General features: G+C 39.5%; 1 protein-coding gene across 2 annotated transcripts in view; it reads left to right on the top strand.

Moving 5' to 3' along the window:
- Positions 1-5,702: 5,702 nt before the first annotated feature.
- Positions 5,703-19,716, top strand: part of CAPZA2 (capping actin protein of muscle Z-line subunit alpha 2) — a 31,333-nt gene continuing 17,319 nt past the window's right edge. The window contains exons 1-2 of one of the 2 annotated variants that reach the window (XM_054835093.1): positions 5,793-5,839; positions 10,292-10,425. In XM_054835093.1, the coding sequence (XP_054691068.1) occupies positions 10,387-10,425 (39 nt within the window). In that variant the 5' untranslated portion in view covers positions 5,793-5,839; positions 10,292-10,386. Of the gene's footprint in view, positions 5,840-10,291; positions 10,426-19,716 lie in introns of both variants that reach the window. The other variant, XM_054835083.1, reaches the window with a different exon arrangement.

Below are 19,716 nucleotides of genomic sequence, written 5' to 3'. Positions count from 1 at the left end.
AAGTCAAAGGGCAGGTGAAGAAAAGAAGGTGGCAGGTAGAGACAAAATTTTAAGTAAACGCTGTGGCTTTTAAAGAGTTAACATACTAAGACAGCAAAGATAACAAACAAGTTAGAAGAAATCTACCAACACATACCTCATGTACACCGATTACAGGCTTCAGAATCAGTAGAGCATGACATTTTCTGGCACCTCTGAAAATCTGTACATAATTTCGAATATACAAGCATTACTCCTTCTGAAAGATAGCTTGGGACTGACTAGAACCAAATGTAGATGCTTTAGAATGCAGCACTTCATCTTTATCTTCTTGTCGCCTTCAGCTCTTTGCAGATGCTGCTGCACTGTTGCCTGTTGCTTTCAAAGACCTGCAACATCCTTATCTCTGCTGGAGCAGGAGTAGCAGCCAACAAGACGTAGGTGTATTTCCTTCTTTCGGTTGCCTTCCTCTAAAATGCTCAACACTTGCTCTTTTTCACTCTACTTTTGTGCATTCCCATCCCCTGAATAAAAATTCTCTATCACAAATAATCCCACTCTTAGTTCTTGAAAGAGTGTATCTGCTTTGAAGGACCTCAATTTATGGGAGAACTAAGTCTTCTTGTAACCGGTGAAGTAAACCACTGGCCTGCATTTTAAGATAAATCTAAGAAATAACATATCTAATTCCTAAAATATAGGTACGTGTCAAAAGAAAGGCAAATGCAAGACTTTAAATTTGAATTACATAAGGCAAGACATATAGCTGACTATTCTTGGAGAGGGCAGGGTGGAGAAAGAAGCTGAGACAACTGCCAAGAATAGAAACCGAGTAGGAAGTCACAGAGCAAGCCTGGATAAGATCTGAATGCAATCCTAAGAGGAACCTCAAAAAGCTTCTAGGGTAACTATGGTAATAAAGGGCCCTAAAACTGACAAAATATCCACTCTAAATATCAAATTTGTCATCTAAATAATTATGACATGTATAGTCTCCATGAAAAACATACAATATGATGCAAAACCAATAACATTTGTAAAAATATTATGGTTGTAAAGCATAAAGAATGTTGTGACAATCTTAAAAATGCTACAGTAAGATGGTGAACTTGATGAGCAAAGAAATCAAAGGACAGTAAATCCTAAGGTATCAACAAAAATCTTGACACAACACATTTTTTACAGTGAGAACAATCATTAACTGGAACAACCTCCCCAGGAAAGTGGTAGCAACCCCATCACTGGAGGTTTTCAAGATGCAGTCAGACAAGGCACTAGATAATCTCACCTATGCTCCCTTTCCCACAAAAGGTTGGACCAGATGATCTTTCAAGGTCCCTTCCAACCTGGGCTGTTCTATAACTTTAAACAGGATCTCCACAGCAGGTGAAGGGCTACTGAGTCATTCGCTTGAATGTCTGTTGTGGCCTAAAAGATCCTGAATGTTATCTAAAAAGGAAACTCAGTCTCAACTTTGTTATACAGTTGCACTTTATTACAGTTTTCTTGTCACAGCTTGCTTTCCAACACTTGTAAGGATTTAACATTCAACTCTTTTAGAACAAACCTATTTGCTTTCACCATTAAGGTTCTATAAGGTACAAAGATCAAATTGCCAGGTTTGCAAACACTAACTCCTCCAAAATATGGACACAAATTGGCAGGCAATTCCCAAGGCCCTAAGATCTGAGACATATTTGGGAATCTCAGGAACATGCAGGAACGTGAGGATTTATACCACCAGGTATCAGAATGCAGGGAGACACTTCCCACAGAAAGGAGCAGGCAGCAAGGACACACCCTGCCACACTCTTCTGGGCACTCCTCCTGTTCCACAGCCAGGACCACCATCTGAGTGGGGCTCAGAGCTTGGCCAGAGTCCACCTTTGCCCTAGGAAACAGTGTGTAGTAGATCCTCCGGATTAAACAAGTAGACACCAAATATACCTGTCATCAATTTGTTGTCTGAACAGATGCAATAGGTCAAATGTCAATCACCTGTCTCGAAGAAGAAGGATGAAAACGTAATTTTTTTTTCTGCATTGTTTATCTCAATCTTTGGGGCCAGTGCAGAAGGACAGAGGAAGCGTTCTGTGCTAACCTCTATGTCCCATTGCCTCCTTGCCAGAAATGACAGAAGCAGAACAGCAAAATAGCAAGGTACTTGATTCGTAGCTCTACCGTGTCAAATTAAATAGAACTCAATAGCTGCTTTTTGGTGCTTTTTTTAAAATTTCATTTGTTTTTCTCTCGTGGCATCAGTAAACCACACACTGCTCATCAGACAGATCTGCTAGCCACAGTGAGCTTCATGTAGTTAGACTAGACATCTACTAAGACATGAGGTAGCTAGTTAGCAATAGGATGTTTTGTTACTCTGTGTGTGATTATAGTGCAAATTAACCTTTGATCAATGTGCAGAGAGACTGGCACATGAAAAAGATTGCTAATGTGGGTGAATTTTATAGCATGAGAAGATTTACTGGCTCGAAATTGGCTGTATTCAATTCAAAACAGCAAGTAAAGATGTATGACTTCATATAAGATGCATATAAATTCCAAACTAACTCAGGTATCTGCTATTTCCTAAGCCACTTCTTAATCTTGACATGCTTAAGCCTCACATCCTGAAATTTGTTCTGCATCTTCAGGATTATTTTTAGTCCTCCTTTAAATTCCCTCTGAAATTTCCATATCCTTCCTGAAAAGACACACAAGCACTCCAAAACACTGAGTCACAAGGCAAGAACGGTACTTATTTCTGCGTGATTATTCATTTCCCATTAAGTCCTAAGGTCACAGTAAAGTACCTCCCAGGGTACTATGCAGGAGGTTCCCATTAGTATCTACGATGACTACACAGTCCTCCTCTGAATCATTCCCTTCACCATGCTAATTTCAGCAAACTTCAAGAAAAAACCTGCTGTAAATGTGGTACATCCAACAGATAGATGTATTAACTTATGAGAAAACTATTCATGTTTATCTGGTAAGATCTACCTTTTGAACTATCCTCTTAATACATATTAAATAAAGCAACATCCTCTAGCTGGCAAATCCCAAGGCATGTTAAAAATTAACAGGAGCATTTCAAAGACCTCCTCAGCTAGTTACTCTTAAGACTCCTGCGTGGAAGTTAGAAAGTCCTGTTGCATGAAACTAAATGTTGTGCAATGCTTTCCCCTGCTACAGACCACTACCTTATATTACTGAATTCAAATAACATGTGAGATGTTCCAAAACTAAACATCCTTCAGATGTACCTTTTCTGCTCTACACTTCACCACTCTGCATCTATCAAACACCAGGTTTGGTTGTCCTTTATTTTGTTTGTGACATGAATAAACTACTGTCTATTATCTTTATCCTCCATGGCCACAGGTATTTTAAACCTCCCTTCAACTTTCCTGAATCAGTCACGTTGTCCAAGTTGCCCATTCATTATTTTGACTTTTTTTTTTCATTTTCATCCTTTGTTCATGTTGATTTTTGGTGCCATTGTAATTTCAACATATCCATTTGACTGTAATGACTTCTTATACAATATCACTTTCCTTTATTTCCATGCAACAGTCCTGTAAAGGCATCTAGAATTGAAAAATTCTACAGATATTGGCAATATTTTGCTATACTGCACGTGACAGCATTAATCATTGTGTACAAATAACCATGCAAGACAGACAGATGTGGATCAATTCTCTAGCATAACAAGATCCTTTGGCTAGAAGCTGGCTACACTACATTCATACTGCTCACCATGACCATCTTGACAGCTGTGATTTTCCAGTCAATGATCAGCTTTTCCTTGTCCATCATAACTGGGGTGAAGTACACTGTGCTGGACATTAAGAAAATGTATTTTTTTCAATGTTACCAAAGAGTTATCACTGAACGTATAATTCCTCCACCACAGCTCCTTTAGTTTGAAGTAACAATAAAAAGTTTGTTCTTCTCACACATTAGGAACAGACCGTTAAGAAGTTCAACTTACTCTCTAGCAAGATCAGGTGGCCCATGGGAGACCATATTTCATTTACTGAATTAGAACTTCAATTTATAAATAATTTCTTATTCTTCTGAAACTTCTCTGACTTTGAAACAGCTAATAGCCACTCTGGCATAATACACCAGCCCTTTTACCTTTTCCATCTGGAAGAACAAGGTCTAATCGCCAATTTCAACATCATATAAGATTCTACCCACCACCTTTGTTATACTAATCATATAATCTTTCTCAAGCTCCACATTGTCTTACACATTTGAGTTTCCTAACATTAATATGCAGTAAACTGAAAGAAGTACCCCTTACAAACAATGTAACATTTGGATTTACTTCACAATTCTTTAGGTTGTCTTTTTTAGAATGTGGAATGAGGATATTTATTTTGTTCTCTCAGCTGCCCTTGCTCTTGTATCATCCAGGAAACTGGCATCCATATTAATGAGATGAAGCCTACAGACCCCCAATTTTATTCAGACTTTATCCCAGTGTTCCACAAAACCCAAACACTCTACTTGGCTAACACCAGTATTTCCCATGTTCTTTGTACTTTTGATCAAGGAGCAAGAAGAATTTCTCAAAAAGGTCATCTGACTCCTCTTTTGGTTTCCTTTTTAGGCCTCTGCAGATTTTGCCCTTCTGCAAAATGGAGTCTGCGACTGTCTCACTGTTGCCAGCACAGATCATTATCAAAACAGCTTCTCCTGTTCATCTGTTTTCCCAGTCTGACTTTGCTCCTGGAAGAAAACAAAACTTCCCACTGTCTACATGACCCTTGAAGAATAGTTCAACAATCCTCACGAGAAGGAAGTCACTGAAGAGGATGACCATCTCCTGCACCACAGCTGGCTGGAAGTGAGGCAGCATTCCCAGGAAATGCCAACATGTACTGCCTTGTTCTCTCACCACTTCCTGGCCATCTGCCCCTGGGTCACTGTTGGAAGAGGATACAGAATTTCACCAGCCTCAAACCCACGTGGTTTGAGCTACACAAATGTTTTATTTACTCCTTTATTTTCCTCAAAACTTCTTTATGTCCTCCTCCAGGCAATCCTTGCAAGCCATCATCTCAAATGCCCCTCTACCTGCAACATCACACCGCTGGAAGACACTCTTCACATTTCCTTACTCTTGTGGTAAAAAGATTTCCAATCTATTTATTTTCCTCTTTCCTCCCGTTGACCACATTCCTTTTCCATGCCCAATCTTCTTTAGTACAAATCATTTTACACAATCTATTTCCTCAGTCTCTGTTGCTGGCATCAAACTGACCTTTCTAAAACCTCCTGCCTACCCTGCAGGGTTCTCCAGACAACCCCGCCGGCACTCGCCCACACCCAAACGCTCCGCCACCCCCAGCACCCCATCCACTGACCCGCATTGAGCATGCTGCCAAGGGCATGTGTGAAACCTGGCAATATTTAGCTCTGTCTGCCCAAATTTCCAGTCCTCTTACTTAAATGACTTATTTTGTTATTTAAACAGAGATAGGAACCCCTACTGTTCACTCCGAAGACGCCCTGAGAAGCGCAGCAGGCACTGCCGCCCTGCTCTCCTCCGACTCCCTCTACCGCGACACCCAGCCACCGGCTGAGGCGCCCGCTTCCCCCGGGCAAGCACCACGACAAGGAAAGAGAACAACCAGCCAAACAGCCAGCCGGCCCACCCGCACCACAGCAGGACCCCCATCCCCCGCCGCTGCACGCATGCGCAGAGACACCACCTCCCCAGCGAGCCGCGCAATGAGCGGGAGGGCCCCGCCCTTCCTGCCTGGGAGGGAGGAGACAGGGGCGGTGGCGGCAGCCGGAGCCAGACGGGAAGATGGCGGACCTGGAGGAGCAGCTGACCGACGAGGAGAAGGTAGGGGTGGGTGGGGGTGCTGCGCTGAGTCGGGCTGCCCTTTTGTCTCCCGGCCCTCTGAGCCGGGAAGCGGCGGGGCGAGCTCAGCTCTCGCCCTGTGGTTCGTATTTTTACCGTCGCCGCGCGGCCGGGCCTGTCAGTCAGGGGGGCGGGAGGAGGGTCGGCGGGGAGGCCGGCGGGAGGGCTGACCGGGCCGCTGCGCCAGCCTCGGCGCATCTCCCGCAGCTCCTTGTACGGTGCGGGCCCGGCGGCGGGGCGGGGCCCGGTGTCCGGTGGAGGTGGCGGCCGCTCTGCCTGCTTCCCGGTGCCGCCGGAGCGGCGGGCACGGCCGCTGCGTGCCGCTGCCCCCGCCCGGTGTGTGGCGGGGGGAACGGTGAGCGGGGGACGGTAGGGAAAGGCAGAAAAGATACGGAGGGACTCTCCCCTCCCCTTCCCCCATCTCCACTTCCCGTTTCCGAGGCGCCTTGCCCGTGCCAGCCGGCTTCTCCGGAGCACCGGCTCTGCCCTCCGCACAGAGGGGCTCTGTGCCGCGGCCCTGGCCCCAGAGCAGCGCCTCCCCTTTCACTCCCACAGGCTCCGGGAGGAGATGGGATACGGGAGATTTAGAAGAGGAGGAGCGGGGGGGATGAGAAAGGCTGTTTTACTTCCTATTAGGAGATAGTAATTGGGGAAGTGTGAGGTCAAGGAGCAGAGGGTTTGTGTTAACAACATGTGCGTGTAATCTGTTTTCGTGGCGGTTGGAAGCCTGTTAGATTTAAGACAGATTTCTCCAGAAAAATCTCACAAGGAGCAGGGAGTCTTGTAAGACCTCAGTTATTGGTGCTCCTTGTCTTCCTCTGTTGGATCCAGCTTCATGGCAGTTGCCTGTTTCAGAGCTAGGGTGTGGTGTTTTGTGTACATAGTGTTAGTGCACTGCTCATGTCTTTATGTAATGCATGGGATTATTCATTTTCAACCTTAAAAACGTAGGTTTTCAAGCCTGTGGAAGGTTGTGAGATGACATACATGTGGGAGACATCAAGAAATGATTTTTCAAACTTCTTTGAAGTTAGAGGAAGGATGTCTAAAAATGTCTAAGTGGTTACAATAAGGCAGATTTTCTGCATGTTTGAGGTTAACAGGACCATGTTTCAGAACTAGAGATGCCCTGATATGCCAAGAGATGCACAGCTCCAGGATCTCACTATCTTTTTCCTAAGAGGCTTTAAGACTCTGCTCTCTTCTACTTAATTCGCATTCAAATGCCACCTCTCTTTTGGTACAAGTAGTGATGTAATCAAGAAGTATATGTGATAATCCATGATTCTTTCAGCCCCTTATAGAAAATATAAGTAACTCTAATCCAGTACGTTGTTCCTAGAGGGTATGCTTGAAAATACTTAGACTACAAGTTATCTTGGCATCACTGAATGGTTGAGGTTGGAAGGGACCTCTGGAGGTCGTTTTGTCCAACCCCCCTGCTCAAGCAGGGTCACCTAGAGCAGGCTGCCCAGGCCTATGTGCAGATGACTTTTGGAAGTCTCCAAGGATGGAGACTCTGCAACCTCCCTGGGCAACTTGACCAAGCACTGGCACACCCTTGCAGTAAAAAAGTGTTTCCTTATACTCAGACAGCACCTCCTGGCTTCCATTTTGTGTCTATTGCCTCTTGTCCTGTAGAATAATAAAAGATACAATGGCAGTTTTATCTTGTCTCTGTATGATCTGAGAAGCACTGCCTATGCTTTTGTGACTGATGGAGTTAAGTTCTGAATTTTCTTCTCTATTAATTCCAGTTTTTCTTGTCTCCCCAAATGGGTGCAGACCTTCTAGAGACTCTTCCTGCCCTGATATAAGTGAATAGAATCAGCATTCTTCCACTGTAAATTTAAATTGATTCCTTTATCTGCTTCAGTCCCATATAAACTGATTGTCCTATATGAGTGGAATTTTCCAAGTCTGGCACTATATTTTATTGGCTAATAAAGCAAGGATGGGTTACACTGCAAACTGTTGGAAAGGCAGACAAATAGCCATGCAGATCTTGTGATGCCTTAAGATTTTAATTCTGATAACACATTTAAGTTGTGCTATCATTTTACAATAAAAATATCTCAAACATTCAGTTTTACTGAGCTAAAAAAAAAATCAGCTGGATAGCATTTGAAAAGCACACCCTTCTCACTCATCCAGTTGGGACTATAAATAAATGTAGGAGTAGAGGCAGACATTAATTTTCACGGGGAGTATATCACATTCCTCCTTTATATGCTTTTCTCCTGTGATATGGAACTGATAGTATTGAAGGCTGACGCAGGTGGTGGTGGTGGTATAGTTTTGTAGATAATTTCAATAGAACACTGATGAAAACTGCTGAAATTTAAGGAGTGAAGAAGGTGAACAAAAGAACAGACCTTTTTTGTACCAGACTCTTAATAATGCTCTAAAAGCATAAGTAAATAGGAGATCAAGTGATGTAGTGATACAACAAGTTCTGAAAGGTCTTTGATTCATGTTGTACTTTGTGTATAGTTGGTAGACTTAAGTATTGCAAAGGCAGTAAGCAGTTGCATTTGTAGCAGCTATACCTTCCTCTTGCTATCTAGTAGTCAGTTTAAGATGGCTCTATTTAGCTGTAACATAATTCAGGTTTAAAACTTGCCGTGTTCAGCGTAATTGAGAATACAGAAAGGGCATGAATTGGAATAGTAGCAAAACAGAATTACAGTTCAGATAAAGAAGCTCTAAAACCAAGGAAGGAGAAGAGCCAGTTGCCAGTAAGAACATGATTTTGATGTGTAAGATTGTGTAACTGGTTTTGAACCTAGTCTTGTTCCTTAGATTCGCATTTTAGCGTGAGATTTCTGAAGGCTTGCTTATCTTTCAGTGAGGATAAATTTGAAAAAGCTTTTTTAAAACATCTGAGAACTATTTGTAGTAAATATGGTGTGTGAGATTTGTGTACATCCAAAGATCTGAAGTTGGGCCATTGCCAGTGAAAGTTACTGGCTTTAGCATCTAGTATAAGGGATTTTCCAGTGCTAAAAACAACTTTTGTGAGACACAGTGTTTTGTAGTTGCTTTATTTGCGTAGGTCACTGAAAGTTCAGAAGCTTTTAGATAAGTGGAATAACATAAGTTTATGCTTGCTTTGGTCTATAAATAAAAATGAGGTGTGAAGGGTGGAAATCTTGAAGCCCTGAACTCTTAAGGGAGATAACAATGGGAAGTCATCACTTCTATGCCCTTCCTATGGGTAATGCATCCTCACTTAACAAGTTTTGAATGCAAAACCTATTTATTTATCCAGCATACTTGAAGTAGTTTTGTTAAAGTCTAGTAAGCATTTTTTGTGATTTAATTTTATTCTAGTTTCTGTAGAAATCATTTTCCTACCTGTAGCTATGTCAAACTAATAAGTGTATATAAAAATGTTTCATTATACATATTAGTGTGAATATAAAAGATACAATCTATCTACATGAATATAGGCAATGATTAATGGAAGGTACTGTTTTTACTGTAAAAGTTGCATTTACTAATGTAAATATTCATTAACAAACAACAGTGCAAATGCAAAGCAAGACTAAAACTATTAGAATCATAAAACTCATGTACTGCAGTCCACTTTTGTGACTCGAAGGGATGTGTTTACTGTAGGTTTGGGGTTTTTTTATTGTGAATCCTGTTTTCTACAAAGCACAGGAGTTAAATAGCTGTCTTGATAGCAAGATAAAGCCTGAGAAAATGAGGATGCCTTCAGGGAGGAAAGGCGAGAATCCTCACAGGAAAGGATAACACATCAATGTTTTAATGCAAAATTACCTCTTGCATTCCTTAAAATGTTGAGCGTATAAATATGGCAATTGTCAAACATGATTTTTAAAAAAAAGAAACCACGCCTCTTTCAGTAAGCGTATGTCTCAGTAGTTCCACTTGTTCAGGAAGGTGGGGTTTAACAGTAGGTCAGCTTGTTGTAATTAGAGCAAAACTTCTCTTCTGATGAGGAAGTAGTCCCATTTGTGAAAATGAGCCAGCATTGCTTCCAGGTATTTCCTGGTGCATTGGGTAACTTCAATTTCTTAAATTAGGTGTCAAAACCTACAAATCTAAGTAATAAAGGTGGATATCTTACACCAACAAAACTCTGCAGTGTGGTTTGGTCACACTGTTTAAGGAAAACTTGTTTCTTTAATCAGTGCTTTGAGATGAAAAGTCTATGCCAGAAATATACATTCTCTCACATATGTAACTTTGTCTTTAAAACATTGTACATTGACAGCAGATTGCACTTGCATGTACAAGCCCACCAATGTGGGAGGCTCAGGTGTTTCATTAATGCAAATATAAACTTTTTTCCTGAAACTGCTTTGGAAGCATTAGCAGATTTTTTTTGACAAAAAAAGTTACTTTTTTAAAAATCTTGACATGTATTAAAGCAATACGCGTGTTCTAAATCATTTGTTTTGGAAGGATCTCGAATTCTGACTTCTAGAATTGCCCTGAATGAGACTTGGAGACCATAGATGATTAGAAGCAGAACATGTTAGAGTAGAAGCAGGATTGGAATGGCCTTTTCTGGATATAATTGCACTGTAATCTCTAAGGTAAACTTAAGATAAAGTTTTGCAAGTGTCATTAATGTTCTTTCATTGTTGTTCATCGTGTACCCTTTGTTTTATATGTAAAAGTGCGGCTCTGCTAACATGTCTAGCTGGAGCACTTTGTGAGCTGTCTGGTTCTTGTTTAAATTTAAATTCTAAATGGAACTGGAAATGCTGTAGCAGGTTCCAATGAAAGGTTGAAAAACCTTTAATACTTAAATGTGAAATAATTCAGTTACTGTTTAAGCGTATCTTCTGTTTAATTAACTACATTATCAAAGCTGTGAAAGTTAACATTTTTCCACAAGTGTAATGTAACAAGTTGTGTGGAAGGAATTGTTTTTACAAAGGTGAGGTTAAACTCAACGGTTACACTTTGATAACATTTTGAGAAAATTCTTTAGTAAGAATGAGTGCTTCTCACTGACATGTAATTCTGAATATAGCAGTCTTTCCAAGATTAAGATTTTTAAGTACATCCTGAGATATTGTTGTGCGTTGTCTTTTTTAAAAAAATGCATCAATACTCTTGAGATTGAAGGACAGAACAGAAATTTTAATCGCTTTGGGAAATTACAGAAGTGTTCAACACTGAAAAAATGATCGTATACTGTATGTATAACTGCAAATAATAACTTCATTTATTTGTAAAGTCATACAGGCTGGAAGAAACTTCTGAAGGTAACTTGAATGCCGCTTGGTCTAAGCGGGCCAAGTTACATCAAGTTGCTTAGGGATTTGCACTTTGAGGTTTGCGTATCTCCAAGGATGGAGACTGCACGGGTTCTCTGGGTGATGTGTTGCAATGTGTGACTAAACTCATGGTCAGAAACTTTTCCTCATATTTAATTGTTGCAACTTGTGTCCAATGTGGCTTGTCTTTTTACTGTGTGCCTCCATAGAAAGTTATTATGCAAAGCAAAATTGTCTGCTTTTTTGACAAGCTAAAAATACTTATCTGAAGCTTGAAGATGAATACAAATGAAACCTATTGTTCTAAATATAAGATCAATGATTTCTAAAACTGCAGTTCATATATTCTTTTGTTATTTGTAGTTTGAAGAAATTAGGTACTTTTTGTAGGTTATGACTTCTACTGTGTCATGGAGTACTTGTAATGCAGTGAGTGGCATCTCAGGACCATCAAAAGCCCCATTCTTGCTGCTTGCAGAACTCTTGTGGAAGCTTGCTACCCAGGAAACCTCATAGTTTAAGTAGATAAGAGAAACAAATTGAACTAAAAATAAAGAGTAATAGAAAAAAATATCGGGAAATCCAATGATTTTGGGTGAAACTGGAGACAGTAATTTGTGATATAACAGGTAAGGTTCTATTGCCCACCAACGCAGTCATCAACCTACAGCTCTGCTGTGAAATACCATCTTTGGTTGATTTCAATTTTGACACCCAAAGGGGAATACTATTAGGATTTTAGCCACATTATTTAGCAAATCAGCATATTTTTCTCGGGCAGCATTGTACAATATTCACTTCCAGTTTCTGAAAGCAGGGTGTAAAGGAGTTTGAACTGCTCATGCAGAAATGAAAGCAGATTTTTTTCAGCATATGGGAATTACTTATTTTTATCCTTGAGTAAAAAGCTTCTGAAATGTAAAATATTTCCAATACTTTATTAACTTGACAGAAGGCATTAAAACTTTCAAACTAATAGGTAACTTTGAGAGAGGATTTTAAGACACTGGAATTGGGAGGGGGAGGCCTACAGTTAAGGTGGCACCTTATACTATGATGCTTAATAAAGGGATTTTTCATAGACCAAGCTCTGATAGTGTTCCTTTTCTCTCCTTGCTGCTATTGAATCCAGACTTAAGGTCCTTGGAGAATCTGAGTAAAAATAATCTTGGAGTAGTAGGAAGGATCACTTTAAAAATTTAGGTTTTCTGGTGGAAGAATGCTTTGCAAATGTGAACCAAGTGCTTTTTAGATTATAGTACATACCACTCTAAAGACTGCTGAGAAAGAGGTGCTGCAGCTGAGGAGCATGTGTGTTGGGCTAACAGAACGTCTTCATTCTGTATGTGGGAGATGATGCTATCAGTTTCTTTCTTTGTCAAGTCTTAGTTAGCCATTTCTTATACCTTTTACTTCTCAAACAAAAGTTAATGCTTTTACTTTTCACTAAATGTAAAATTTTACTACTTCAGTTTTCAATGAATGACTTTTGCAAGGAAATTGTGAGATTTTTTTAATGCATATTATCTGTTGTTTATTTGATCTATAAGCAAAGTGTGCAATTGCTTAGCTTCTGATGGTTTTATGGATAAGATTTACTCATAACTTTACATCAGACCAACTGCATTAGTTTTGTCATATCATATGAGATTTCTATTTAGCAAAGGGAGTGCTAACCTCTAGCATGCTTCCCAAACCAGTATTTTGCTTCTTGGGTTGATTACGTATGTTGAGGCTCGACCCTACAATGAAATAGGAAGTGTGAAAGAATAGGACAGTTTGACAGACTGATATTTTAAAGCACCCAATGTATAGTCTCCTGAGACTGGAACTTAATGCTACTTTATTGGACACACCTCCTATTCATCCTTTCTTCTTTTTTTTTCCTTTAATTTTCTTTTTTTCTCAGAATGTCCTTTGGAAGTTACTGAAAGCAACTTTTGTCTAAGTTGTGAACCTGAGATTTTTCTTAATCTTTTTCTTTTATTTTTCCTTGGTTGCTCATATTATGAGCTTCCATGTACATACCTGGAAAAAGGACTGCTACAATAAAGATAAAAACTTGCAGTAAAGATGCTGCAGGAAGAATGTTCTGTATGACAAAATTATGACATGTAGTGCTATCAATAATTTTAGAGTCACTTTTGCATGTATGTGGTTTTCTCGGATTTCCAGCCAACTACTGAGAAGACATAGGCTTTCAGAGAAATACAGATGTGGGGAAAGATAATGTATTCTCCTTGTCTGTATTATAATTACAGGCAATTTTTTTCAGTTCAGAACTTTAGTAATTAATGGTGATAACTAAAGCTAAATTTTCAGCTTGATCTTGATCCTTTAACATCTACAAACAAGACATAACTTGTTCCACTGGTTTGAGACCAGTACAGTTCTTTTAATATGTTACTGAATTAAAATATGGAAAGTGCATGACATAAAAAGGTGTCCAATGAGATATTGTTAGGAGTGACAAAAGTAACTGCAAAATGACATGGGGGAGATTTATCTTCTCTATTTTTTTTGTAGTTAGACCTGTATATTACCTAAGTAACACACATTGCTTTCATATTCCTCTTTGCTATCTGTACCTGATACAATGACTTTCAGAAGTCCTGTTTTGGGTTTTGGGGTTTTTTTTTAATATGATATGGTGTGTAAATTGATTTTAGATGGTGACTTTTGTAATATTTAGATACACTGCTGCTGAAAGGCCATACAGTGAAACAATGAGCACCTTTCAAATGGTTATTTTTGTGAAAATAAATCTCATTATCCAAGTCAGTTCTTCAGGTAGAAAGAATGTAGCTAGACTACCTCGTGCTGTGTAAGATTTACTTTTTGCACCACTATTAAGTGCTGGTACTGTTATATACTCTTAAATACTTGTGTATTAAAAATAATTGAGGAAAACACACGTTCTACGGACGCAGTGCAGCTTCAGGCATTACTGTGAAGGAAATGTCTGTTCAGTCAAAGCCATAGGCATGGAATGTGCCCCTCCTTTCCTGTGCCACAGAACCACATTTCTGCAGTGTTTTCTTCCTCCTCTGGCGCTCTCAGAAGCAGAAGTGAATTAAATACTACACTGCGTTTTTCAGTTGAGCTTGTAGGAAAGCAGTTGCAATGCTACTTTTTATATTCGTTCCTTCTCTACCAGAGTCACTGCTCCATGTTTGTGTGAGATGCTGTATGTTTTGGGATGCTTCTTCACTATTTGAAATTACTCTCATAGGTATGGGTGAGGTTTCATGAGATAAGACAGTTTGCTGCTGACATGGGGTAATCCCTTTCTCACATACACTTTCTCAGTGCTTGTCTGCCGTTTGAAGGCTTATTCTCCTCACTAAACTGTTAGCAGCAAGAAGCAGTAATTATTTAAAGCTCTCTTGATAGGTGATTTTGTTGCTATGTTCCTGCCACCGTCTAAAGCTATTCATTAGCTAGATCAATTTGCTTCTCTGGATGCTCACATAAATAGATGAGCAGTGGTGGTACAAAGGAGTTTGTAAAAATGGATCACAGGGCCTGTTTGGGAGGAGGTAGGGAGACTAATCCTTTTGATGGCAGCAACAGCATGGTTACTTTATGTCACTTAGGAAACACCCCCAGCTCTTTTTTTTTTTTATTTTAAAGGATGTATTGTAATTGCTGGTGTGACATCCTGGCAAGTATCTAAACTAAGAATTTAATGAGCAATTGGAGCCAGTAATACCAAGTATCTACCAGTCCAAAGGAGAAGCCAGTTACTTTTTTTTTTTTTTTTTAAAAAACATTGAAGGGTTTGCAAACTCAAAAACTATGTTGAAATTTGCAGTACTGACAGATAATCAGGCATTGTATCTTGCAAATGATTGAACCTTAGACTGTGTTCCTTAGGTGCTACATGTGTCAATGCAAAATTCATTTTGACTGGTGGACGATGAGAGAACAGTTCTGTTGTACTAAAGCTGCATATTGAAAAATAACAGCTCAGCCGAACTCAAGACACGAGTTGGAATCAAATTCAGAACTCGGTAAACTAGACCAGTCTCTTGTCCAGTATCATTCCAGGTAGTACAAGCAGGATACCTGAATGACTTGCGTGTTACTGTGCGTCTGAATTACAGGGTCTGGAGAGAATTTGAATCAGCTTAACTGTGTTAATATTTCGGTAGTTACAGGCTAATTGTGAGAAACCCCTGTAGCTACCTGTAAATAGAGTTCAGTGGGCCAAGACAAAGCCATTTGTTTAGTTGCCTGCAGAAAGGCTTCCTGAACCAACAAGAACTATGGCAGAAGGCGTGACTCTGGGAATAGGGCTCTCTGGACTCTACTGTTCCTAGAGCAGAACTAAAGAGCTCCCTCCTTCCAAATGTGATCTCTCATCTACTTTTTTTTTTTTTCTGAACATAGGTTCCTGTGAGTATTTGATTTGTTTTCTAAGGAAGCAAGGGTGCTCTCAGGCATCTAGAATATAAATGCATTATATACAATGCCCTGCTCCTGTTATAACTTTTATAATCACTGATAAAAGTAACTGCTGGAAGCTCTTTTTTCCCCTGATTAGCAACAAAGTTGGAAATGTGTTGTGGAGGTCTTACTTTTTTTTCCCCCTTTCAAATTTTCCTGCAAGCTTTTAGGTAAAAAGGGCTTTTGATATCTACTTCATTAATTCATTTTTATTGCTCTGGAGCAGTAAACTTAGCCTGTTATGAGTGTAGAGGAAGGGTGCGTCTCCCTGCCACAAGGAGTTCACAGCTGAACTTGAAATAAGTGATGTGTTGGAAAGAGTAAGCGCAAAGTATGTGGTTTTATAACATCTTGCTTACCAGCACATTTTTCCTGTGCAGCGTGGCTGTTGATTGAAGGATGTCAGGGTGCCTGGCAAATAGAGCTGTATTTCAATTAACTTAAAGAGGTGAAAATAAAAAAAAGGGGGGAGGGAAGAAAAGCTAACTTGAGTTTTAATGTCTCTATTATTGTTAGGTGTACCCATGTATCTTAGTGGAGCTGACAGTGGCATGGCATTGCGGGAGCCCCTGCACTTCTGTGAGCACGTATTCATGACCATATATAGGCACATACAGCACAGAAGGTCGGGCTTTTTCAACCAGTGTCGGTTCCGATGTGCCAGGAACAGGAAGAGTGGTTTGGGGGCATTTGAAGTCACTGCTTATGACTTCTTTAAAATAAAACAAACTTCAGAATGTATCAGTCTGGAAAAGGTAGATAAGTAGTGTTTCTCTATGTATATGATGGCTGTCACGCCTTGGGAGAAATTAGGTTTTGAAATAAAGGCAGAACTATGAAAACAATGCAGATTTAGCATAACTGACATCGTTTTGTACATTGCTACCTCTGTGCTTGTGTAATCTGAAAACTGCAAATATTGTAGTAACTGAGTGTAGGCATTTATTGATAGACCAATTGTTTTAATCTTTAGCAGAATGAAGAATTAGGCATTGCTATGCTGTATTGGGTTTGCATGGTATGCTCATTGCATATAGCAAACCCGTCCTTTTCTTTTTCAGTAAGATTCTTGGTCTGAATTTTTAGCTTAACTGAAATAGTTTACTTTATAAAATCAAAAAGCTTGTAACTTATGTGATAGGTAGAATTTGGCTTCACTTGAGTTGAGAAGGTAAATCTCTTTAGCTCTTACCTACTGATATCTGATTTACATTTAAGTGAGAATCGATGACTGACTGGTGTATATGTGAAAATTGGATAAAGAGAGCACCTGCAGTGGGGAATGCTTCCCTTCTCAATGTTTCAGAAGTTGTCTTTTTACTTTTTTTTCTTTCTTTGTAACTTCTCGGCCTCTGTATGATTTGTCCAAATTAATGCTCAAACCTGCAGAAAGTCACATTTTCATGAAAATGTATGTAGATTGGTTTTGTGTATTCACAAGGACTTAAATATAGTAAATGTGCAATTCCTTACATAGACTTGTGGTAAAAGCTGTTTGCAAAACCTGTTTTTGTGAACCATTGATGATCAGATGTTCTGGATTAATGAACTCTGGAGTTCATAGTTTCTTGCAAGCCACTCTGCAGACTTTTAACTGAAAACAGTGGCTGTAAATCTAATCTTGGAAACTACATCATTAAAGCACTGTCTTAAACTTTAGGTGGTGTTTTGGGAGTAACTAGACTAATACATGGAGAAACTTCAGGTGTTTTCTCAGTCTTGGATTTTGAGTTTTCTAAAGGAATACTCAACTATAACCTATTTTTTGTTACTTGCTGATATGTGTATAAGGTTCTTGTACTGTGTGTGAAGAAGGTGCAGTTCTTGTGAATGAAAAAGATTTTGTCATTTAGACTTCTAAAATGTTATGTTGTTTCTGTTTTGACTTGTTCAAATCAGTTCTAATCAATTTTTAACCACAATCAGCATTGGTTTCAACTGTAATACATCCGATTGAAGTGTTTTGTTAAACAGTTTTCAGCAAAAATAACTTCCTATCTCAACTGGACTGTATTGCAGTTGAGTTTTTTGCCTGTCACTTCATATTCCAAGGAATGTGCCTCTTGCTATATGTGCCTTTTAAAATTTTTTATTTGTCCATAAACACCACATTTTATATGGACTGTCCCTTTGTTTAAATTGTGCTTCCTCAAGTGATAGCTGAGCCAGTGGCTTTTTACTGCCAAAAGGGGGAGATCTTGGTCTCATTGAGGATCATGAAAGTGTGCTGCTTTATCCTTTGGTATCAGTCTGGTTTTGGAAAACAGAAACCTCCTTTAGAGCTTTTATTTCTGGAAAAACTCAGCAGCAATTAAGAAGCCGTAAGTGCTTTTCAGTTCTTACGGGTTAAGTGAGACTACTGGATTTAATTCTTTTATGTGGGCTTCTTGTATGTATGAGTTGGGGAAATACAGCTTTTTCAGATACTCATCTCCACAGATAAGTTAATTTGGTTCCTGAAGATAAGTGGATTAGGTTTAAATAGGCTTCACAAAGGCAGGTTAGCAAAATGCAGAGAGTGTCTTAGCTGACAGACTCTCAACTTCTGAAGACACATTAGGTTTTTTTGTTTCCATAAGCATGAATATACGTTATACTTCTTGATGAGATGTTAATTTTGAATTTGCATGATTGTGTTTCTCTCTCCTATAGAAGGTGGCATCTGTGATGAATTATGACACTGAAAAAATTCTCATTTGGGAATCAAATTTACTAGTAAAATATTAATTAAAAGTAATGTTTAGGTTGGTCTATCCTGAGGATACATCTGTTACTATTGAACACTTCTGAATGCATATTACTCATACTATAGCTAATCTGACTGATAAGAATAGTTCTTACTGATTATGAAAAAAGAAGCAAACCCAGTTTTAAATTACCAAAACAGCTGAAAATGAAGTATTATTCCAGTTTTAGCGCAGACTTAATATGTCACCTTACAGATACTACCAGTTTAAAGTACGTAGTCATTCAGAGTGCTGTTTAGGCACCCAAGTTTTGCTTAATTTTGCTCATTTAGCTGCTGCCTAGCCCAAAACTGATGGACTGTTTATTTCAGAACTTAAAATGTCTCTAAGTCTTGTTTCTCTGCTTGCCCAGACCTAACCCAGCGTTGGGAGGGGTAAGGAGTCCTGTTCATATCCTGAAGTCGAGTTGCAACCAAGAAACAGTGTTCCTTCATCTAACTTTGAGCTGGGAGTCAGCCTGATAGTCGTGCCTAGTGAGCAGATATTTAGTTGTTCTTAAGTGTGAGGCCTAAATTCCAGTCTGATCCCAGACTCTTGTTAATTGGTTGCTTGATAAAATGTCCTCGTAATAGAGCCTTGGAGCCTGTCTTGCCCTTCTCCTTCATGAGTGGTTTAATGGTACTGTAGGTTAGCTATATTTCCTGTCCTTTATATTTCTTTGGATTGAGCTGTGTACACTACATACAGAGTGCCCTGACTTCAGCAGGAGAGGTATGGAGTATGTCCTCACTCAGGAAAAGTGTACAGACTGATGGCTGGGGTAATCTGGCTAATGCAGATGAGTTTACCTTCCTTTGGGTCAAAGGAGACAATCCAAGTCATGCTTTCTTCTTATCTGGGCAAGTGCTTTAATAAGCTGCCATAGAAGATGATGTTCTTGCCTCTCTGTGTCTGTGTTCAGAAGAGTAAACCCTGTGGCATTTATCTCACTATAATGCAAATTTATGTTTACATAGAAAGAGGAGTTCTGATTTAGGTATTTGAGGCAGCAGGTAAAGGCTGTCTGCAATCCAAAATGTAGCGTTCAATTTAGAAAGTTGGGATGTGACAGCTTTTCCATTTCCATTAGCTGCTCTGAGTGGCTGTGTGCTGACTGTTAGTGAGCAGAAAGCTGCCTGAGCTAGTCATTTGGGATCTCATTGAGGTTTGAACACTGCTTATGAGGCAGCTAAGCACTCTCTCAGGGCACTCCAAGCTTTAATTATCTCTCCTGGAGACCACTGTCTGAAACTCAGGCCCTGTCAAGAACCTGAGGCCCAAGCACTGGCAGTATTGCTACCATCAACTATAAAAGCTATTTACAAGTCGGTTCAGGAGCTCTAGCATGCTCAGACAGTTCTTTTCTAGTTTCAAATATATATAAATGTGTAAATGTAAAGCATTCTTTGGTTATTTTTAGGTATTT

This window comes from Grus americana, chromosome 1, assembly GCF_028858705.1.
Source record: "Grus americana isolate bGruAme1 chromosome 1, bGruAme1.mat, whole genome shotgun sequence".
NCBI classification, from domain to species: domain Eukaryota; kingdom Metazoa; phylum Chordata; class Aves; order Gruiformes; family Gruidae; genus Grus; species Grus americana.
The sequence above is the reverse complement of the archived record's forward strand: the minus strand, read 5'-3'. Positions and strand labels throughout refer to the sequence as shown.